This window comes from Dromiciops gliroides, chromosome 5 (genome assembly GCF_019393635.1).
Source record: "Dromiciops gliroides isolate mDroGli1 chromosome 5, mDroGli1.pri, whole genome shotgun sequence".
NCBI lineage: Eukaryota > Metazoa > Chordata > Mammalia > Microbiotheria > Microbiotheriidae > Dromiciops > Dromiciops gliroides.
In genome coordinates this window covers 49,571,244-49,588,283 of record NC_057865.1, presented here as the reverse complement: position 1 = coordinate 49,588,283, position 17,040 = coordinate 49,571,244, and the positions used below count along the sequence as shown (strand labels likewise).

The 17,040-nt window shown below is 41.6% G+C and overlaps 1 protein-coding gene across 1 annotated transcript; it reads left to right on the top strand.

Moving 5' to 3' along the window:
* Nucleotides 1–992: 992 nt before the first annotated feature.
* On the top strand, nucleotides 993–15,317 carry CLDN12 (claudin 12). The gene is made up of 3 exons (XM_043968949.1): nucleotides 993–1,233; nucleotides 6,990–7,081; nucleotides 12,078–15,317. Exon 3 carries the CDS (start codon nucleotides 12,121–12,123, stop codon nucleotides 12,853–12,855), a length of 735 nt encoding a protein of 244 aa, XP_043824884.1. The 5' UTR covers nucleotides 993–1,233; nucleotides 6,990–7,081; nucleotides 12,078–12,120; the 3' UTR covers nucleotides 12,856–15,317.
* Nucleotides 15,318–17,040: the final 1,723 nt, after the last annotated feature.

Here is a 17,040-nt window from a genome sequence, read left to right as displayed (position 1 = left end):
TGTCTTCCTGGAGAGCAAGAATTGTCCTACTTTTCTTTTTGTATGTCCAGCACTTAAAAGTAAGCTCTTGACAAAATTTTTTCATTTGTTTGTTCGTTCATTCATTCATCTTTCCTACTCTGAATATATGATCCTATGATGCAGACCTCCATGTCTACCAGCTAAGAATAAGATGGGGAGGCAGTAAACCTAAAAAAAAAATTAAGAACAAAAACTATATTCTTTAAACTTAGAAAAAGTCCAATTTATATGTGCATATGCATACAGCCATGTCTGTGTATGTGTATGTGTACACACAGCCATGTATGCGTGCACACAAATATATGCTTACATGATATGTGTGTATATACATATAAAAAACGTGTGTTCCTATTCTTAGTTCCCACTCAAGCATCTCCACGCAACATAATTTTAAAATACCAAAAGGTCTCAAAACTAGAATGCTTTCAATGTCATTTTCACAAGTTTAGAGAATGTAGTTTTTCACCTTATTAATTTTTTTTTGGCCGGGCAATGAGGGTTAAGTGACTTGCCCAGGGTCACACAGCTAGTACGTGTCAAGTGTCTGAGGTCGAATTTGAATTCAGGTCCTCCTGAATCCAGGGCCGGTGCTTTATCCACTGCGCCACCTAGCTGCCCCCACCTTATTAATTTTTATTAGGTTTACTGCCTCCCCATCTTACTGTGAGATGACTTCTGGGAGGCATGGAGAAGATCTGCATCATACACAGGACCTTGGTTTTCGAGAAGGAAAGGGCTTGGAGGCCTCTGAACAAATAAACACATATACATACATGCATAAACACATGCACATACAAAACAGGTGTATACGCGGTTTAATGGAGCTATCCATTCCGATGGCCAAAAAATTGGGACGGATTTCAAGAGCCTTGGGAAACGAGGTCAGGCTCTTGCCAGCGGGCTGCTCGCCCAGTGGATCCTGGGAATTGTAGTCCCCAGAGCGCCAGTAATTCCACAGCCTGGGAAGAGCCTGACTACCCTCCCCGAAAGCCTCGAGGTCCTCCAGCTGGTGGGAGCCGCACTTCCTGAAACGGCTCGGGCACCGCAGGAGCTGGAGCAGGAGCAGCAGCAACAGCGGCGGCAGAGGCAGAGGTAGCAACAGCAGCAGCTGCTGCCCGGGAAGCTCTCTCCTCCTTGGGCCACTCCAGGCCCAGGCCACGGGAGGCCCGTAGTTTAGGGTTAGAGACATCCTGACGCCCGGCATCCTTTGGAGTAAGTTGTTTGAACCCTTTCTCTTAACTCAGCAGCACCTCCCAGGCTGGGGGGGTTTGGGGGCCACGGGGGCGCTGGGGAGTGCTCTGTGGATGCAGCCTCAGTTTCTCCCCCCGGGCTTCTGTGCACGCCCTCTGCATGCAGCAGGACGTGGGGGGATGGTCGCCCAGAGTCAGCTCCCTGGTGAAGCGGGGGGGGGGGCATTATCAACCCCCTGGGGTGGGGGCGAGGGGGAGCTGGAGCCGGCAGTCAGCTGCTGACGCTGGGCCGGTCGGGATGGCCCATCCCCCTGTTCTAGCTCTCTGTGTGCCCGCCTGCCCCGGAGGGCCTAAGTCCCGCTGCTGCATCAGCAGCGGAGGGTGCCTTCTGCTGCTGGCTTGGGAGCAGGGGCTGGCTCATCCTGGGTGGCAGAGCTCAGGCTCCGGGTGACCCCCTTGGCAACGGGCAAAAACGGTGCCCATTATCTTAATAATTGTAGGATGATCGCTTTGGATTGTTGGAAGGGAACCACCATGTCTGATACCCATCTCTTTAAAGTGCCATCCTCCTTGCTGGAATACTCTACCAATATCTGGTATCCTAACAATACTACCTCTAATGATAGTCATTTCATTTTAAAGCACCCCTAATCTAAGGATCTCAGGGCGCTTTACAAGCTTTTAATCTCACAGAACCTGTTCGAGGTAAGTATTATTTACTAAAGTACTCAAAAGAACCCAGGCTTCATTAATCATTGACTTGGGGTACTCCCTTCACCAAGTAGCACAGGTCACCTCAACTTAGTTGTGTAGCTATAAATTTCAGCATCCTGCTGGATCCTGGTGAGTTCAAATCCCACCACCGCTGATACTTCCTGTGTGACCTTTGGCAAATCACCCAACCATTCCTTATCTGTGTTCCTCATCTGTAAAATGAGGGTGTTGAACTGAATGGGCGCTGAGATTCCCTCCAGCATTACATCTATGTGACCTTTGGAAGTCATTTCCCACCCATCCCTAGGCCACAGGAAGATGTCTTCCTGTCTCCCTGCCTGACACTTTAACCCCTGTGTCACCTAGCTGCTCCAGTTTTCAGTTGTAAGCCCCTTTAAATTTAATGAGCCAAAGTGTAACATATCAAAAGAAAGGGAGGAACCGATTAACAATCATTTGTTGGGGCAGTTAGGTGGTACAGTGGATAAAGCACCAGCCCTGGATTCAGGAGTTCCTGAGTTCAAATCCGGCCTCAGACACTTGACACTTACTAGCTGTGTGACCCTGGGCAAGTCACTTAACCCCATTGCCCCGTAAAAAAACCAAAAACCAAAAAACAACAATCATTTGTTAAGCACCTACTATGTGCCAGGCACTGAGGACATAAGGATAAAAATTAAACAGCCTTCCTTGAGGAGCCAGAAAGACCTAGGTTCAAGTCCTGCCACTGACACATACTGGCTTCAAGCTCCTGTCTCCCCTCTATTGAGTATGTCCACTTTATCTATCCTATGGATAACTTGTTTGTACTCAGTTGTATTTATGTTGTCTTTTCCATTAGACTGTAAGGTCCTTGAGAGCAGGGATTGTCCTTTGCCTTTTTATCCCCAGCACTTAGTACAATGACTAGCACATAGTAGGTGCTTCATCAATGAGTGTTGACTGACTAGCTGTATAATCTTGGATAAGTCATTTAACTTCTCAGTGCTAGTGGGATCAAATGCAACTAGAAGTGGGAAGAAGGGCACTGACCAGTACATAAGAATCCCATGTACAGGCTCCACATAGACTTAGTTTAAAAACGTAATTTTATTGGATTTTTGTTCATTTTGTTCAATATTTCCCATTTACTCTAGTTGGGCTTCACTCAACAGTATTTTAATCTGGTTGGGTCACACTGGAGCGTAGTGGTTCAAATACAGCCCTCAGCTGCCTGTCTGATGTCTCTGCTCTAGGCTGCTCCCCAAGCTGTAGAGAAGGTGCTGACCTACATTAGTAGAAAGAGTTCCTGGTATCAATGAAATTATGGGTCTAGACCCTATGCTCTGTGAATTTGGTAACAATCATTGCTACAATGATTAATTCAGAGTAGATGCCTAATAAATGCTTGGTGACTGAATGATTAATCTGCTCTGTGACCTTGCACAAGGCACTTAAACCTCAGTTTCCTTTATTAATCGAGGGATATCCATTTTTTTTTTTTTAGTGAGGCAATTGGGGTTAAGTGACTTGCCCAGGGTCACACAGCTAGTAAGTGTTAAGTGTCTGAGACCGGATTTGAACTCAGGTCCTCCTGACTCCAGGGCCAGTGCTCTATCCACTGCGCCACCTAGCTGCCCCCGGGATATCCTTTTTAAAATTTCTCCACCCTCAGGTTTTAAGGACCCCTTCCCTCATTTGTCTGGTCAGTTAGGTGGCACAGTGGATAGAGTGCTAGGCCTGGAGTCAGGAAGACCTGAGTTAAATCCAGCTAGCTGTGTGGCCCTGACAAGCCACTTCACCCTGCTTGCCTCAGTTCCCTCATCTATAAAATGAGCTGGGGAAGGAAATGGCAAACCACTCCAGTAGCTGAGGGGCAGCTAGGAGACACAGTGGATAAAGCACCGATCCTGGATTCAGGAGGACATGAGTTCAAATTCGGCCTCACACACTTGACCCTTAAAGCTGTGTGACCCTGGGCAAGTCATTTAACCCTCATTGCTTCATGCAAAAAAAAAAGAAAGAAAGAAAGAAAGAAAAGGACACAACTGAATTGAACCCTTACTTTTTACTTCAGTGAGAAAATTGAGCATCCAATATGGAATCTGCCCTTCCCTCCCTAAGATCCTTCTATTTCCCAAAGGACTGAGCTTGTGAGGTAACTAGTGAAAATGTCCTATCTTGTTGTTGTTCAGTTATTTTCAGTTGTGTCCACTCATCGTGACCCCATTTGGGGTTTTCTTGGCAAAGATACTGGAGTGGTTTGGATTTCCTTCTCCAGCTCATTTTACAGATGAGGAAACTGAGGCAAGCAGGGTGAAGTGGCTTGCTCAGGATCATGCAGCTGGTAAATGTCTAAGGCCAGATTTGAACTCACAGAGATGAGTGTTCCTGACTCTGGGCCAAGAGTTCTGCCCAATCCCCATTTTACAGATAAGGAAATCTAACCTCAAAGAGTAACCTGCTCAAGGTTATAGTGGAAGAGCTTGAACTAAGACCTCGATTCTAAATCCATTTGCAAGGGTAGGACTACATTTTTTGTCCTACCCCAGTTAAAAATAATTACCTTGGGGGGCAGCTAGGTGGCGCAGTGGATAAAGCACCGGCCCTGGATTCAGGAGTTCCTGAGTTCAAATCCAGCCTCAGACATTTGACACTTACTAGTTGTGTGACCCTGGGCAAGTCACTTAACCCCCATTGCCCCACAAAAAAAAAAAATTACCTTGGTTAGTAAGAACACTGCTTGATTGAATGAGTAACAATTGCCATTGAACTGGGCCTGTATGCTTCCTTGAATCAATCAAAGCCACTGTACTTTGATTTGTGTGAGACTTGGTCTAGTCCTGGAGAACTTGTATAAAACAATCAAACAGAGGATTCCAGGGAGCTGTAGAGGAAGGAGTGGGGTCCCACAGAACTGAATCTGAAAGAACTGGCAGCCCCAGGGGCAACCAACAAAAAGAGGAAGAGAAAGCAGGGCTGAGCTATTCCAGAGAAGGGAGATAATGAGGCTGATCATTGGTCCCACCTGCATCTCAGAACAGAAGATTCATGCTGATATCACCTACCTGATACAGCCACCTACTAAAAGGCTAAGGGAAGTTCTAAGAAAAACTCTGTTCTTGCCCCAACTTCCTCTCCCAGTGCCTGCCTATCCATAAACACGAATATTATTTGCTGCTTTGTAATTTTCGGGAACCCAAATCTAGCTTCAACCTCAAAGAAGCTAGATATAGAGATAGATATAAATGTAAGTTATATACCTCTCACAGTTATGGGTAGGAGATGTATTCTTTTTTTTTTTTTAGCGAGGCAATTGGGGTTAAGTGACTTGCCCAAGGTCACACAGCTAGTAAGTGTTAAGTGTCTGAGGCCAGATTTGAACTCAGTTACTCCTGACTCCAGGGCCAGTGCTCTATCCACTGCACCACCTAGCTGCCCCTGAGATGTATTCTTAACCAAACAGGAAATAGACACTGATAAAAAATAAAATAGAAAACTTAGAGTACATGAAACTGAGAAGCTTCTCCAGGGACAAAATTAATGCATCTAGGATAAGATAGGAAGCAGTCAACTGGGAAAAAAAAATCTTCGTGTCAAATTTCTCCGACAAAGAGTTTGGTATGCAAGATATATAAACAATTATTACTTACATGCACATCCGTACATCTGTAAGTGTGAATGTGTATATATAAATATATGTATATGTATGGATACACACATGTATGTATATAAAACTAATAGCCATTCCCCAATGGATAAGTGGTCAAAGGATGTGAACAGTTCTCAAAAAAAGAATTGCAAAATATCCAGAACCATATGAAAGAATGTTCCAAATTACTAATAACAAGATAAATGTAAATCAAAACAATACTGAAGTTTCACCATAGACCCTGAGAATTTGTAAAGATGACCAAAAAATGACAACAGTCTATGTTAGAAGGGTTGTTGAATTATAAACCCACAAGCCCATTATTGGTAGAGCTGTGAAATGGTACTGGCATTTTGGAATTATGCAAATAAAGTATCTAAAATTTCCATACTTTATGGATCAGGGACTACATTAACTGGAGTAACTTAATAGGAGTTATCTACTCCCCAAGGAAGCCATTGAAAAGAGGAAAGTTCCCACATACAGTACACCAAAATATTCATAACAGCACTTTTTGTGATAGCAAAGAACTGGAATCAAAGTAGATGCTGATTGGTTGGGGAATTGATAAACAAGTTGTGGTATATGAATGTAGTGGGAATATTATTGTGCTGTAAGAAATTGCATATGTGATGAATACAGAAAAGCATAGAAAGATCTATATGAATTGATGCAGATGAAAATAAGCAGAGCCAAGAAAAAAATATACACAATAAGAATAATAGAAATGGAAACAACCATACACAAAAATTAAAACTGAATAACAATAAATATCAAGTATGATTTGAATGAAAAGATACAAGAAGCCTCCCCAAACCTACCCCTTTGTGGAGGTGGGAGGTCCAAGGGTGTTATACATTACATGTATTTTGGGATTTTTTTCAATGTATTGATTAGTTGGCTGATTTTTTTCTCTATTTCTCTTTATTTTTTTCTTTAAAAATATTATTTTTTCTATGGCATGACTTTCTGGGAGAACGAGAGAAAGGGATCCTTGGAGAAAACTGATTATTTAAAAAAAAAACCAACAACCCAGACACTAATGCAGATTTATTTTTAAATATATATATAAAGCTAAGTTAAGGCAAAGAACCAAACCTCTAGCTAAACATTAGAAATTGTCCTAAGGGCTCAGAGCTCTATGATCAAATTCATAACTTTTTGTCAAAAATAAACTCCATCAATCCACAGAAAAGGGAACCCCATGGAGCTTAGGGACATCATATTGTCCTATGCTTAAATTGAGCTAATTTTTATGATGTTACATACTACTTGTTTTCATTGTAAAGAGAATGCTTTGCAACTATATAGCACCATATAAATGTGAGCTGCTGTTGTTACAACCTAACTTTTTGATATGAAACATTATTGGTATACATAGAAATAATAGGTTTCACTTAGGGAAAACCAAATGTACTATTTTTTTTTTCCAGGTCTGGTTTATTTCATCTATTCATGCAGATTGGCTAAGATTTCATCCAAGTCGACAAAGGCACTTTAAAACCTCCTAAGCAAACCTCAAAGGGTAAGTACCAGGCTTCTTGGGTTATCTTTTATTTACTGTTAGTTTCCCCTCCCGTGTCACACTCTAGTGAGCAGTGACAGGTTTATTTCCCTTGGAATGAGAAAGAAATGTGACAGATTTCATTTTTGTGTACAGTTTACACTGGATTTGCTATTTCTAAAAGGAGTCAAATTAAGTCAGCTGTCCCTTTAAGTTACTAGGTGGTGCAGTGGATAGAGTGCCAAGCCTGGAGTCAGGAAGACTCATTTTCATCAGTTCAAATATGACCTCAGGAACTTATGAACTGTGTGACCCTGGGCAAGTCACTTAACCCTGTTTGCCTCAGTTTCCTCTTCTGTAAAAGGAGCTGGAGAAGGAAATGGCAAACTGCTCCGGTGTCTTTGCCGAGAGAACCCCAGATGGGGTTATGAAAGTTGGATGTGACCGAAGAACTACTGAACAACAAATAGTTTATTTAAAGATCCTGGGGCTCTTAGTGAGGTCAAACTTGAACTCAGGTCTTTCTGACTCTAGGTCCAGTGCTCTAACCACTTTGCACCTAGCTGCCACATATATTGCTTGCAGGCTTTTAAAAAAATCTCTTTCAATTCAAATAAATATTTTTTTATCCATTTTTTATCACTGTTCTTTGTCTTATCACTTTTATTGTCCTTTAACTAAGAATGCAATTACAGACTGTGCTCAGGGTTTATAATAAACCGGTTTTGACAGGAGGTGGGGTAGGGGTGAGAATTATAGGCTGTAGGTGGATCAATACAGGATATCACTTCTCTCCTCCCCCCCAATCAAAAAAAAAAATCACTGGTCCCACCTACTGATTTGTCATCTCATAAATATGTGGAAGCAGAATTAAGAATAGGTTGTAGGGGTGATGTAATTTGGAAGTATTTTCAGAGATCTAGAATACAGTTGCCCTACTGGGGTTGGAATGTACCTAGAGAGATGAAAGATTAATATTTCCCTGGTGGAAAAATGCTGTGGTATCTTGACTCATCCCAGATGTTGTGGTCTTTTAGCATCAGGGGAAGGGGGGTGTCTTTTAATCCCCAGCATCTGAAAGAAGAACAGTTCCCGAATAGCCCAGCCACCGAAGGGTAAGCATGGAGGACATAAAGTAGGAGAACTTTTAGTATTTTGACTGATCTCAGAGCTGAAAAATTCTCAAATCATCGAGCTCCCTACTTTCTGGTAGATGAATAATTATTATTCTGATTTTTTGAATGACGGAGCAGGTGAAGTCTAGGAAGGGTGACTCATCCAAGGCTAGCAAGGGGGAGTGCGTATCTCAGCTCTGACCGCACTCCTTTCTAACTTTAAACAATGCTAGGAGATTGTGGAAAGAATAGAACAATGTCATGTTTTGAGCCGTACTTAATGAGCTCAAACTGATTTATCCAGCCTGCTTGTTCCTTACATTTCAGGTAAACTGTACCGACTGGTAGGTTTGGTTAAACCAATCTCATCATGTTCTCATTAAACTACGATGTAGAGGTTTTCATGTAAATATGCATGAAATACCATGGGAAGTAGGGGTAGGGTAGAGAAGGACTGACTTGTATCATTTGGCTGCTTTAATTCAGATTTCTTCTGAAAAAATGAAGGGATCGGAGCAGATCGGCACTTCTCAAACTTTTTGTCTCCATACCACTTTATCCTCTTAAAATAGATTATTGCAATGAACTTTAATAAATAAATAATAATTTTGATAAATGAATAAATAATTTAAGTAAATTAATAGTAGTAAATGAAGGACTCCTCCAAAGAGTTTTTGTTTATATGAGGTATAGACATCAGGTTTTTTTCCATTAAAAATTAAAACATCATAGAATTACTATAAAAATGGTTTTGATCTCCCAGACCCTCTTGAAAGCATCCTAGGGATCCTAGGGTGTTTCTCAGCCACACTGAACATTCCCAGAGTGGATAAACTCTAAAGTCATTCCTAGCTCTAAATACAATGAATCCTGTTGTGGCATGATCAGCATCTGGGAAAAGGGGCCTTTCTTTTTTTTCTTTTCTTTTCTTTTCTTTTCTTTTCTTTTTTTTTTTTTTTTGTGTGAGGCAATTGGGGTTAAGTGACTTGCCCAGGGTCACACAGCTAGTAAGTGTCAAGTGTCTGAGGCTGGATTTGAACTCAAGTCCTCCTGACTCCAGAGTTGGTGCTCTATCCACTGCACCACCTAGCTGCCCCAAAAGTGGCCTTTCTTAAGGTTTTGTGGTATCAAGATGAGGCCCTGCACTTAAAGTCTAGAAGACCTGGGTTCAAATGATAGTTCAGATGTTCCACCTACTGGCTGTGTGACTGTGAGCAAGTCATTTAACTTCTCTGTGCCTTACTTGCCTAAAATATAAAATGAGGGGGTTGGGATCAGTAGCCTCCAAGGTCCCTTCCAGCTCTTAAGTTCCTATCAAATTATATAATCGGAGAGGTGAAAATGATACATGTTATGCTAAATACATTCGCCATTATTAGTAATCTATGGGCTAAATATTCGGAATAAGATGCACACCCATCTTTTTTAGGCATCTTACCCCTCCGTAGGCACTTGTTAGTCATAGAGGCAGTAATCTATTCCCATCCCTGTTTCTCAGACATTCTGAATCCCAGAATATTCTCTGAATTTGCACAGAAGCTATAAGTGATGTTCACAATGGAGACTTTTCTTTGAAAATAGGGAGGAATTCTGGGTAGTTAGGGTCTCTCTGAGTGGTTTAGGTAAAAGGAGATCCCGAAACCCATAAAGGAAACTCCCAGAGCTTCCCTTCATCTAGCTTTTGTCTTTATACTCTAAGGAAAAAGCCAAACAATGTATGCCAATAGAATTTGAAAGATGTTATAAACTCCTTATGGCCGGAAGCTTTAGTGTGACTTTATTGGAAGCCCTATGTTACCAATGCTCTCCTTTATTTGCAGAGAAGATGCCACTGACCACCCTCCCCCTGACTCCTTTCAGTGAGACATGTCCTCTGAGAGTTTTTTTTTTTAATTGGGGTGATGGATTTGACCTCTCCCCATTCCTGTCCAGTGGCCCTTGGAACTGATGGAATGTTTGTCAGAATCCTGAACCATCCATGGATTTGGAACAGAACTCACTAGGGAAATGAGCCCTTCACCATGGCCTCATTAGCACCTTCTTCTAACTGACCAAGTTAATCAGCCACAGGCCCTAGAATCATTTGGGAGAGAACTTAGAGGTCATCTCATCCAACGTCTATGTTTTATATATAGGGAAACTGAGGTCTAGGGGGTGAATGGCTTGACCAATATATCACATAAGGAGTTAAAGTGAAGGATTTGGGATCTTTTTGCCGCTCTTCCTCCCTGGTGTCACACGTGACTATATATCTACTTCTTTTGGACAGGGGGGCATTCATGATGCATTGAAAAGAACTCTGGCCTAGTAATCAAAGGGCTTGTTTTGAGGTCCCAGCTCTGAAACTGAGTTTTTCTGGGGACGAATCACTTTACCTTAGTGTCAGTCTCCTTCTCACTATTCACATTTTACAGATAACTTGTATCATCAATGTAAGTTATTATCGCTATTCTCCCTCTTGCCATTTTTTGCTGAATTAGCTCAATAAATATTGTTTGGTAGCCGACAGAGCCACACTGTACCCTACCCAGAAATCAAATTATTTTCTTCTTCCACCCTCAACATCTTGTCCTTGATGGGGAAAACAAAATTAGGAAATGTACTGGTTGGCCATTTCTGACATGCTTTTTTCTCTTTCTGCTAATTGGTTATCCAAGGTCAATGAATCAATCATATATTTACTGAGTGCTGACTATGTACCCAGTGTTGTTGTAACTTATTATGACAAAGTGCTGTGATCTGCCCAGCAATTGGATTCCCAGGGAATAATAGGGCAGAGAAAAAGGCCTTTGATTTTATTCTGCTTGTAAAGTACAAGTAACTTTGGATAAATCCGAGTTGTATAGGATTCTGGTTCTTTGTTGATTTGTTTTCTGCCGCAGAAAATTTATTTAATTTAAGAGGGAGAGTGGTCTGGAAACTACAGGGACATGTTTTTCTCATTAATGTAATACTAGAGCCTGAAGTGATTGTTTATTGAAAAAATATTTCCTCAAATTTCACTTGAAATAAATCTTGAATCATCCAAGAAGTTATCACTAGTTGATCTTTAGCCTATCCTTTATTCAGATGAATTTGGAAGGAGTCTACTTTCGATGGGCTCCCAATTTGTAAAGTCTGTTAAAGCTTGCATTGGGTTTTCCATCTTGATATGTTGTTTTCCCTCTCCCCACTAATACTGAGGGCAACTTCACGGGGACACTGATGGTTCAGCTCTCCTGATTCTTTAGGTAATCCCTAGCCACTTCCTTACATTTCTAGCCACATAATCATTCATTTGTAGGTCAAAATTGAGGATTTGAAGTTCTTCATGACACGATTTTCATTTCCCATCATAAAAAAAGACAATTCATCCATGCACTGTTGCATGTGTTCATTCCACAGTTGCCAAAAAAAGGGTAAAACTTTAATTCTTAAGATCACCTGAAGTCAGAATAGGTTCAGCTCTCCCTCTGCTTAGGTGTGAGGAAGATGCTAGGAGATCATACCTGGCCAAAAGCTCTGATTTTCATAATAATCAGATCCATGATATCTTAGCATGTGAATGCTCACTTATATTGCATACATACTTAAGGGTGATATTTACAGAAAGAACCCTAGGCTTGGAGTCAGAGGACCTGAGTTCAAGTTCCAGCTCTGGTCCTTAGGACCTGGTCATGTGGACATGTGATCTTAGGAAAGTCACCTCTCTAGCCTCAGTTTCCCCACTTCCAGAATGACAGATATGGGCCACTGAGAACCCTAAAGGAGCTTTGTATCTAAGAAACTTACACAGTGTTTGCATTGTCACCACTACATTTTTATTCTGGAATTCATACTAATGATTTCTAATAGGTTTGCCCTTTCTCTCCTGCTGCTAAATTCTTGCCTGAAGTTTTGTCTCTTGTGTTTTCTGTCCCTAGTATTTTTTTGACCCAAAGCGATTGCTCAGCCTCCCTGTGCGTCATGGGTTGTCGGGATGTCCACGCAGCAACAGTGCTCTCCTTCCTGTGTGGCATTGCCTCTGTGGCAGGCCTCTTTGCTGGGACCATGCTTCCAAACTGGAGGAAATTGAGACTCATCACATTCAATAAGAATGAGAAGAACCTAACGGTTTACACTGGGCTCTGGGTGAAATGCGCCCGCTATGACCGGAGCAGCGACTGCCTGATGTATGATACAAAGTGGTATTCCTCCGTTGACCAACTGGATCTGCGGGTTCTTCAATTTGCCCTCCCCCTCAGCATCCTCATTGCCATGTCTGCCCTCCTGCTTTGTCTGATCGGGATGTGTAACACGGCCTTCAGGTCCACTGTCCCCAATATCAAGCTGGCCAAGTGTCTGGTCAATAGTGCGGGCTGCCACTTGGTGGCCGGGCTCCTGTTTTTCTTTGCAGGCATGGTGAGCCTCACTCCATCCATCTGGGTCATCTTCTACAACAACCACCTGAACAGGAAGTTTGAGCCTGTCTTTTCATTCGACTATGCGGTGTATGTCACCATCGCTAGCTCGGCGGGCCTGTTTATGACTGCGCTCCTGCTGTTTCTTTGGTACTGTGCTTGCAAAACTCTGCCTTCCCCTTTCTGGCAGCCCCTGTACTCCCACACTCCCAGCATGCATAGCTATTCTCAGCCCTATTCAGCCAGATCTCGCCTCTCTGCCATTGAAATTGACATCCCAGTGGTTACACACGCCACTTAAGGGGAAAAGCGTTTGTTTTTAAGGAAAACTTTTAAACCCTTTACAAAGCAATGTCTGCAACCTGCACACAGTTTATCTGGTTTCTGACCAGACAAGGTTGCCATGTTTTTAACAGTCTGACCCAGTGAAATAACTATTGCTAACTAATTTTCATAAAATGTACATTTTATTTTTTAACTGAAGTCTTTCCTTTTGACTTGCTGCATTCCTTTGATAGTCACCCCGGGAAGTTTTCCCACTTCTACTTCCATGTTGATCCTATAGCCTATAAGTGTGTGTAGATATGTGTGTACATGTATGTGTGTGTACACATAAACACACATCACTAATTCCATGGTCTATTGAGGCTCACGTTAAATGACCCTTACTCCAATTGGACTTTCTACAAAACACACATGTGCGTGTATGTGTGCACAAACAAAGGAAGCGATTTTTTATTAGTGTACTTTTCTTTCAGCCTCACAATCTGTTCTAGAATTATCTGATCTCCCTACTTGAAAATATGGGACCTTTTATTACTTCTCTTCGCTCTATAATAAGTGTGTTCTTGTAGGATTAGATGTTTTGAAGATTACAGGTCAAGAGTTCTTTTTATCTATGTTCCATCTCATTGCCACAGTTTGTTTAAAGCTAAAACTCGTTTTAAGTGATATCAAATAGAATAGTCCTAAATTTTTTTTTAAAGAGTTGTCAGCCATAATAGGAATCAGTTTCAGCTTCCCTAATTTTGTTAAAAATTGCTTTGATTTGACTTAAATTTGTACAACACAAAATATGATGGTCCTACACACCCCATTGCTAGCGAGGTTCTCTCTCCCCATGTGACCCTCTACTCCAGAGCATTGCTGACCATGTGCAGGCCTGAGGACTTTGCCTTCTTTTAACAACAAGGGTCGTTGGGGGCAGGAACCCCATTTCTTTACTGAGCTTACATAGTCATTGTGGGCAAGCTCTTTGACCGGGAAAATGAGTTTTGGTAGCATTCTACCATCTTACTGGTCCTGGAGTGCTGCTCACCTTGGACACTGAGCAATTAAGGAACCAGAACTCATAGAGCATCTGCCCGGTGCCCAATACTGAGTGAAGCTCCCCCTGGGTTACAAGAGAAAATGTCACTTCACTAGCTGTTTGGAGTAGTTAGACTACATCATCTCAGTCTGGGGTCCACATACCTCTTGAAGGATTCCATGGAAAAATTTCAGGGGGTGTGTGAACTTAGATGAGAAAAAAAATCCATCTTTATTTTTCACTAACCTTTAACTGAAATCTAGTATTTCCTTAAATTGTTTAAAAATGTAATTCTGAGAAGGTGTCGATAAATTTCACCAGACTACCAAACGGGGTTCAGGACACCAAAATGGCTAAGATCCTCTGGTCTAAAAGGTCTCTTCCATCTCTTTGAGTTCTTTGGTACTACCTCTGCCCTCAAAAACATTTTAGCTGAGTTGAGTCAGGAATAGCACAGAGAACTGAAAAATAGCATGGGTTCATTGATCACCTTGGCCAGTAGGTTTTAATTATCAGATAATGGTGATATGCTTACATTTGAAGAGCACCTTATAGGCTTTAAAGCACTTTCACAAACATCTTATTCGACGAAAAGTAATGGAGCAATAGACTTGGGAATGTGTGAAGAGTAATCTGCATGCAGAGTCAGAGAACCTGGGTTTGAATTCTGGTTCTGCTCCTCTTACTATGTGACCTTGGGCATGTACCATACCTCTCTGGACCTCAGTGTCCTAATATGCAAAATGAGGGGGTTGGACTTAGCAGTCTCTAAGGTCCCTTCCTAATCTATGATCATGTGCTGAGGGACATTGCACTAGTTGTCCTAGTTAGATAGGCTTAAAATTCTAGTTCCCAGAAGTAACTTGGAAACCAGATATTGACTTATCAGGAGCCAGATATGTGGGGAAAGGGTTAAAGTTAGTAGAGAAGTTGAAATCCTTCCTTGGAAAAATGGTGAATCACTTAGGAGAGTGAAAAGTTTAAAATCGAAGGCAGCTAGGTGGCGCACCGGATAAAGCATCAGCCCTGGATTCAGGAGGACCTGAGTTAAAATCCGGCCTCAGACATTTGACACTAGCTGTGTGACCCTGGGCAAGTCACTTAACCCTCATTGCCCTGCAAAAAAGGGATTCTTTTATTAGGATACTTTTCTTCTGAAAGTAAATCAGCCATGCGATCAAAGTAGAAAAATTCAGGGATGTTGGTTCTTTAGGATGCTTGAATTCAGGCTACTGAATCAATTGTACAGTTGAATAATTTATCAAATTACTACTGTGTTCATAAGGAGTTTGTGGTACTACCTGAGACTGAATTTTCAGAAAGCTAGGTACGTTGTACACAAACAATTATATCTTTGTGGGGGAAAAAAATGGGGTCTAATTTTGGCAGGTTTTTTTTTTTTAAGAGCCCAGCTGTATTTTGTATAAATATATATATATATATATATATATATATATATATATATATATATATATATATATATATAGTATATAGTAGAGAAATGCAAACATGTAGCTTCTTGAAGTACTGTCATTTAAAACAAAAAAAGCATGTTAAGCTGTTGTTCTCAGGTGATGGTGTCTGACTTTCAGCTCCATTCCTCTTTGCTGTTTTGGGGTATGGCCAACTCTTCACCATCCTTACCATTGACATTGGTGCAGTCAGAAAGAGCAATGATAACTGAACTTGAGCCAATTCTAAACTCTCCTATTGAATACCTTCCCTTTGTCCAACACCAAGTTAGGTTTTGGGGAAAATGGGAAAGAAGGGGTTGCCTTGGGCAAGCTTCCAACTAGCTGGGGGACCTTTACAAATTGGTGTTTAAGGAAATAGTAGGCGCCCCTGCTCATCAGGCATCAATTTAAATTGTTTCATGTTTCAGTCTGTGGCACCTTAAATGTGTGCTAAAAATTTCTTTCTGATCTCTTTGTGCATTTCCTGCTGCTGCCTTTCATCTTTTCATCACTGTTTACTAGGAAGCCACAAAACAGACGCAGCAGCTGTTTCTCTTATTGCCTCTTTTCCCCCAATTATTCCAAATTTGCCAGTGAATGTTTCCCAAGACGTGATCATCAACAGCTCTTCTTCCTTGGAGCCATCTTCAGAAAGTGACCCTTTTGGGCAGCTTTTTTTATTCCTTTTTTTTAAGCCATAACTTCTTTCTGAAAATTCTCATCAGATGATCATTGTCGGGAGGGGGAAGAGGGTATCTCTTTCTGTGCTAAAGGCCTATTGTTATTGCTACTGTGCTTTCAGTCACAAAAGACAGCTTGGAAAACTACCTTAAATGTTTCCCAGCGTGCCATATTTGGTTTGTTTCACTATGGAAAATTTCCTTGCTGATAGTTGTAAATGTAAGATAAAAGTACAGTACATTTTCTGTAAACTGTGAGGTGACTTCTAGATACACCCAATTCTGAGCCCTATTTCTGTATGTTTATTAAAAGATGTATTTTGACAAACTTTCGCACTGATTCTAGTTCTTCTTGAATGTTTAAATGTGAATGTTTGGGAACACTTGAATAAATATGGCCTCCCCAATATACTTGGTTTAATGCTAAAGAGACAACAGGAGTTGGGAAGAGTATGTTCATCAGTATCAATGGATCTCAGTCTACTTATGGGGACCCCAATTGTAAATCATGGGAAAGTTTTCATAATCCAGTGATCTGGAGGTCGAGGTCACTAGGAGACATTTATTGGGAAGGAGTTCCCATAGCAAGGCTGGTAAGGATCCAAGCCAGAGGTTGTCTACCTTTTAACCCACATCTGCCAAAAGCTTGGTCCCAAAGCCTGAAAGTGGTGTCTTTACTAGACATATTTATGTATATTTGTCCTTTGTTCTTGAAGAGGACCAGACATCCGGAGGTGATGTCCTGACTTGCACTGACTTGGATTTAAATGAGGGAGGGCTGGTAAGATCACCAACCTCTCTCTCCTCCAGAGCCATCCAGGTCCAGTGTAACTGGACAACTGGACAACTGGAGATGGCCCCGGATGTTTGAGATGATTGGGGTTAAGTGACTTGCCCAGGGTCATACAGCTAGTAAGTGTCAGAGTTGAGATTTGAACTCAGGTCCTCCCAATTCCAGTGCTTTATCCACTGTGCCACCTAGCTGCCCCACTAGACATGAGCATCAAATTGGCCAGTTAATCTGCAGCTATGCAGCATGTTTC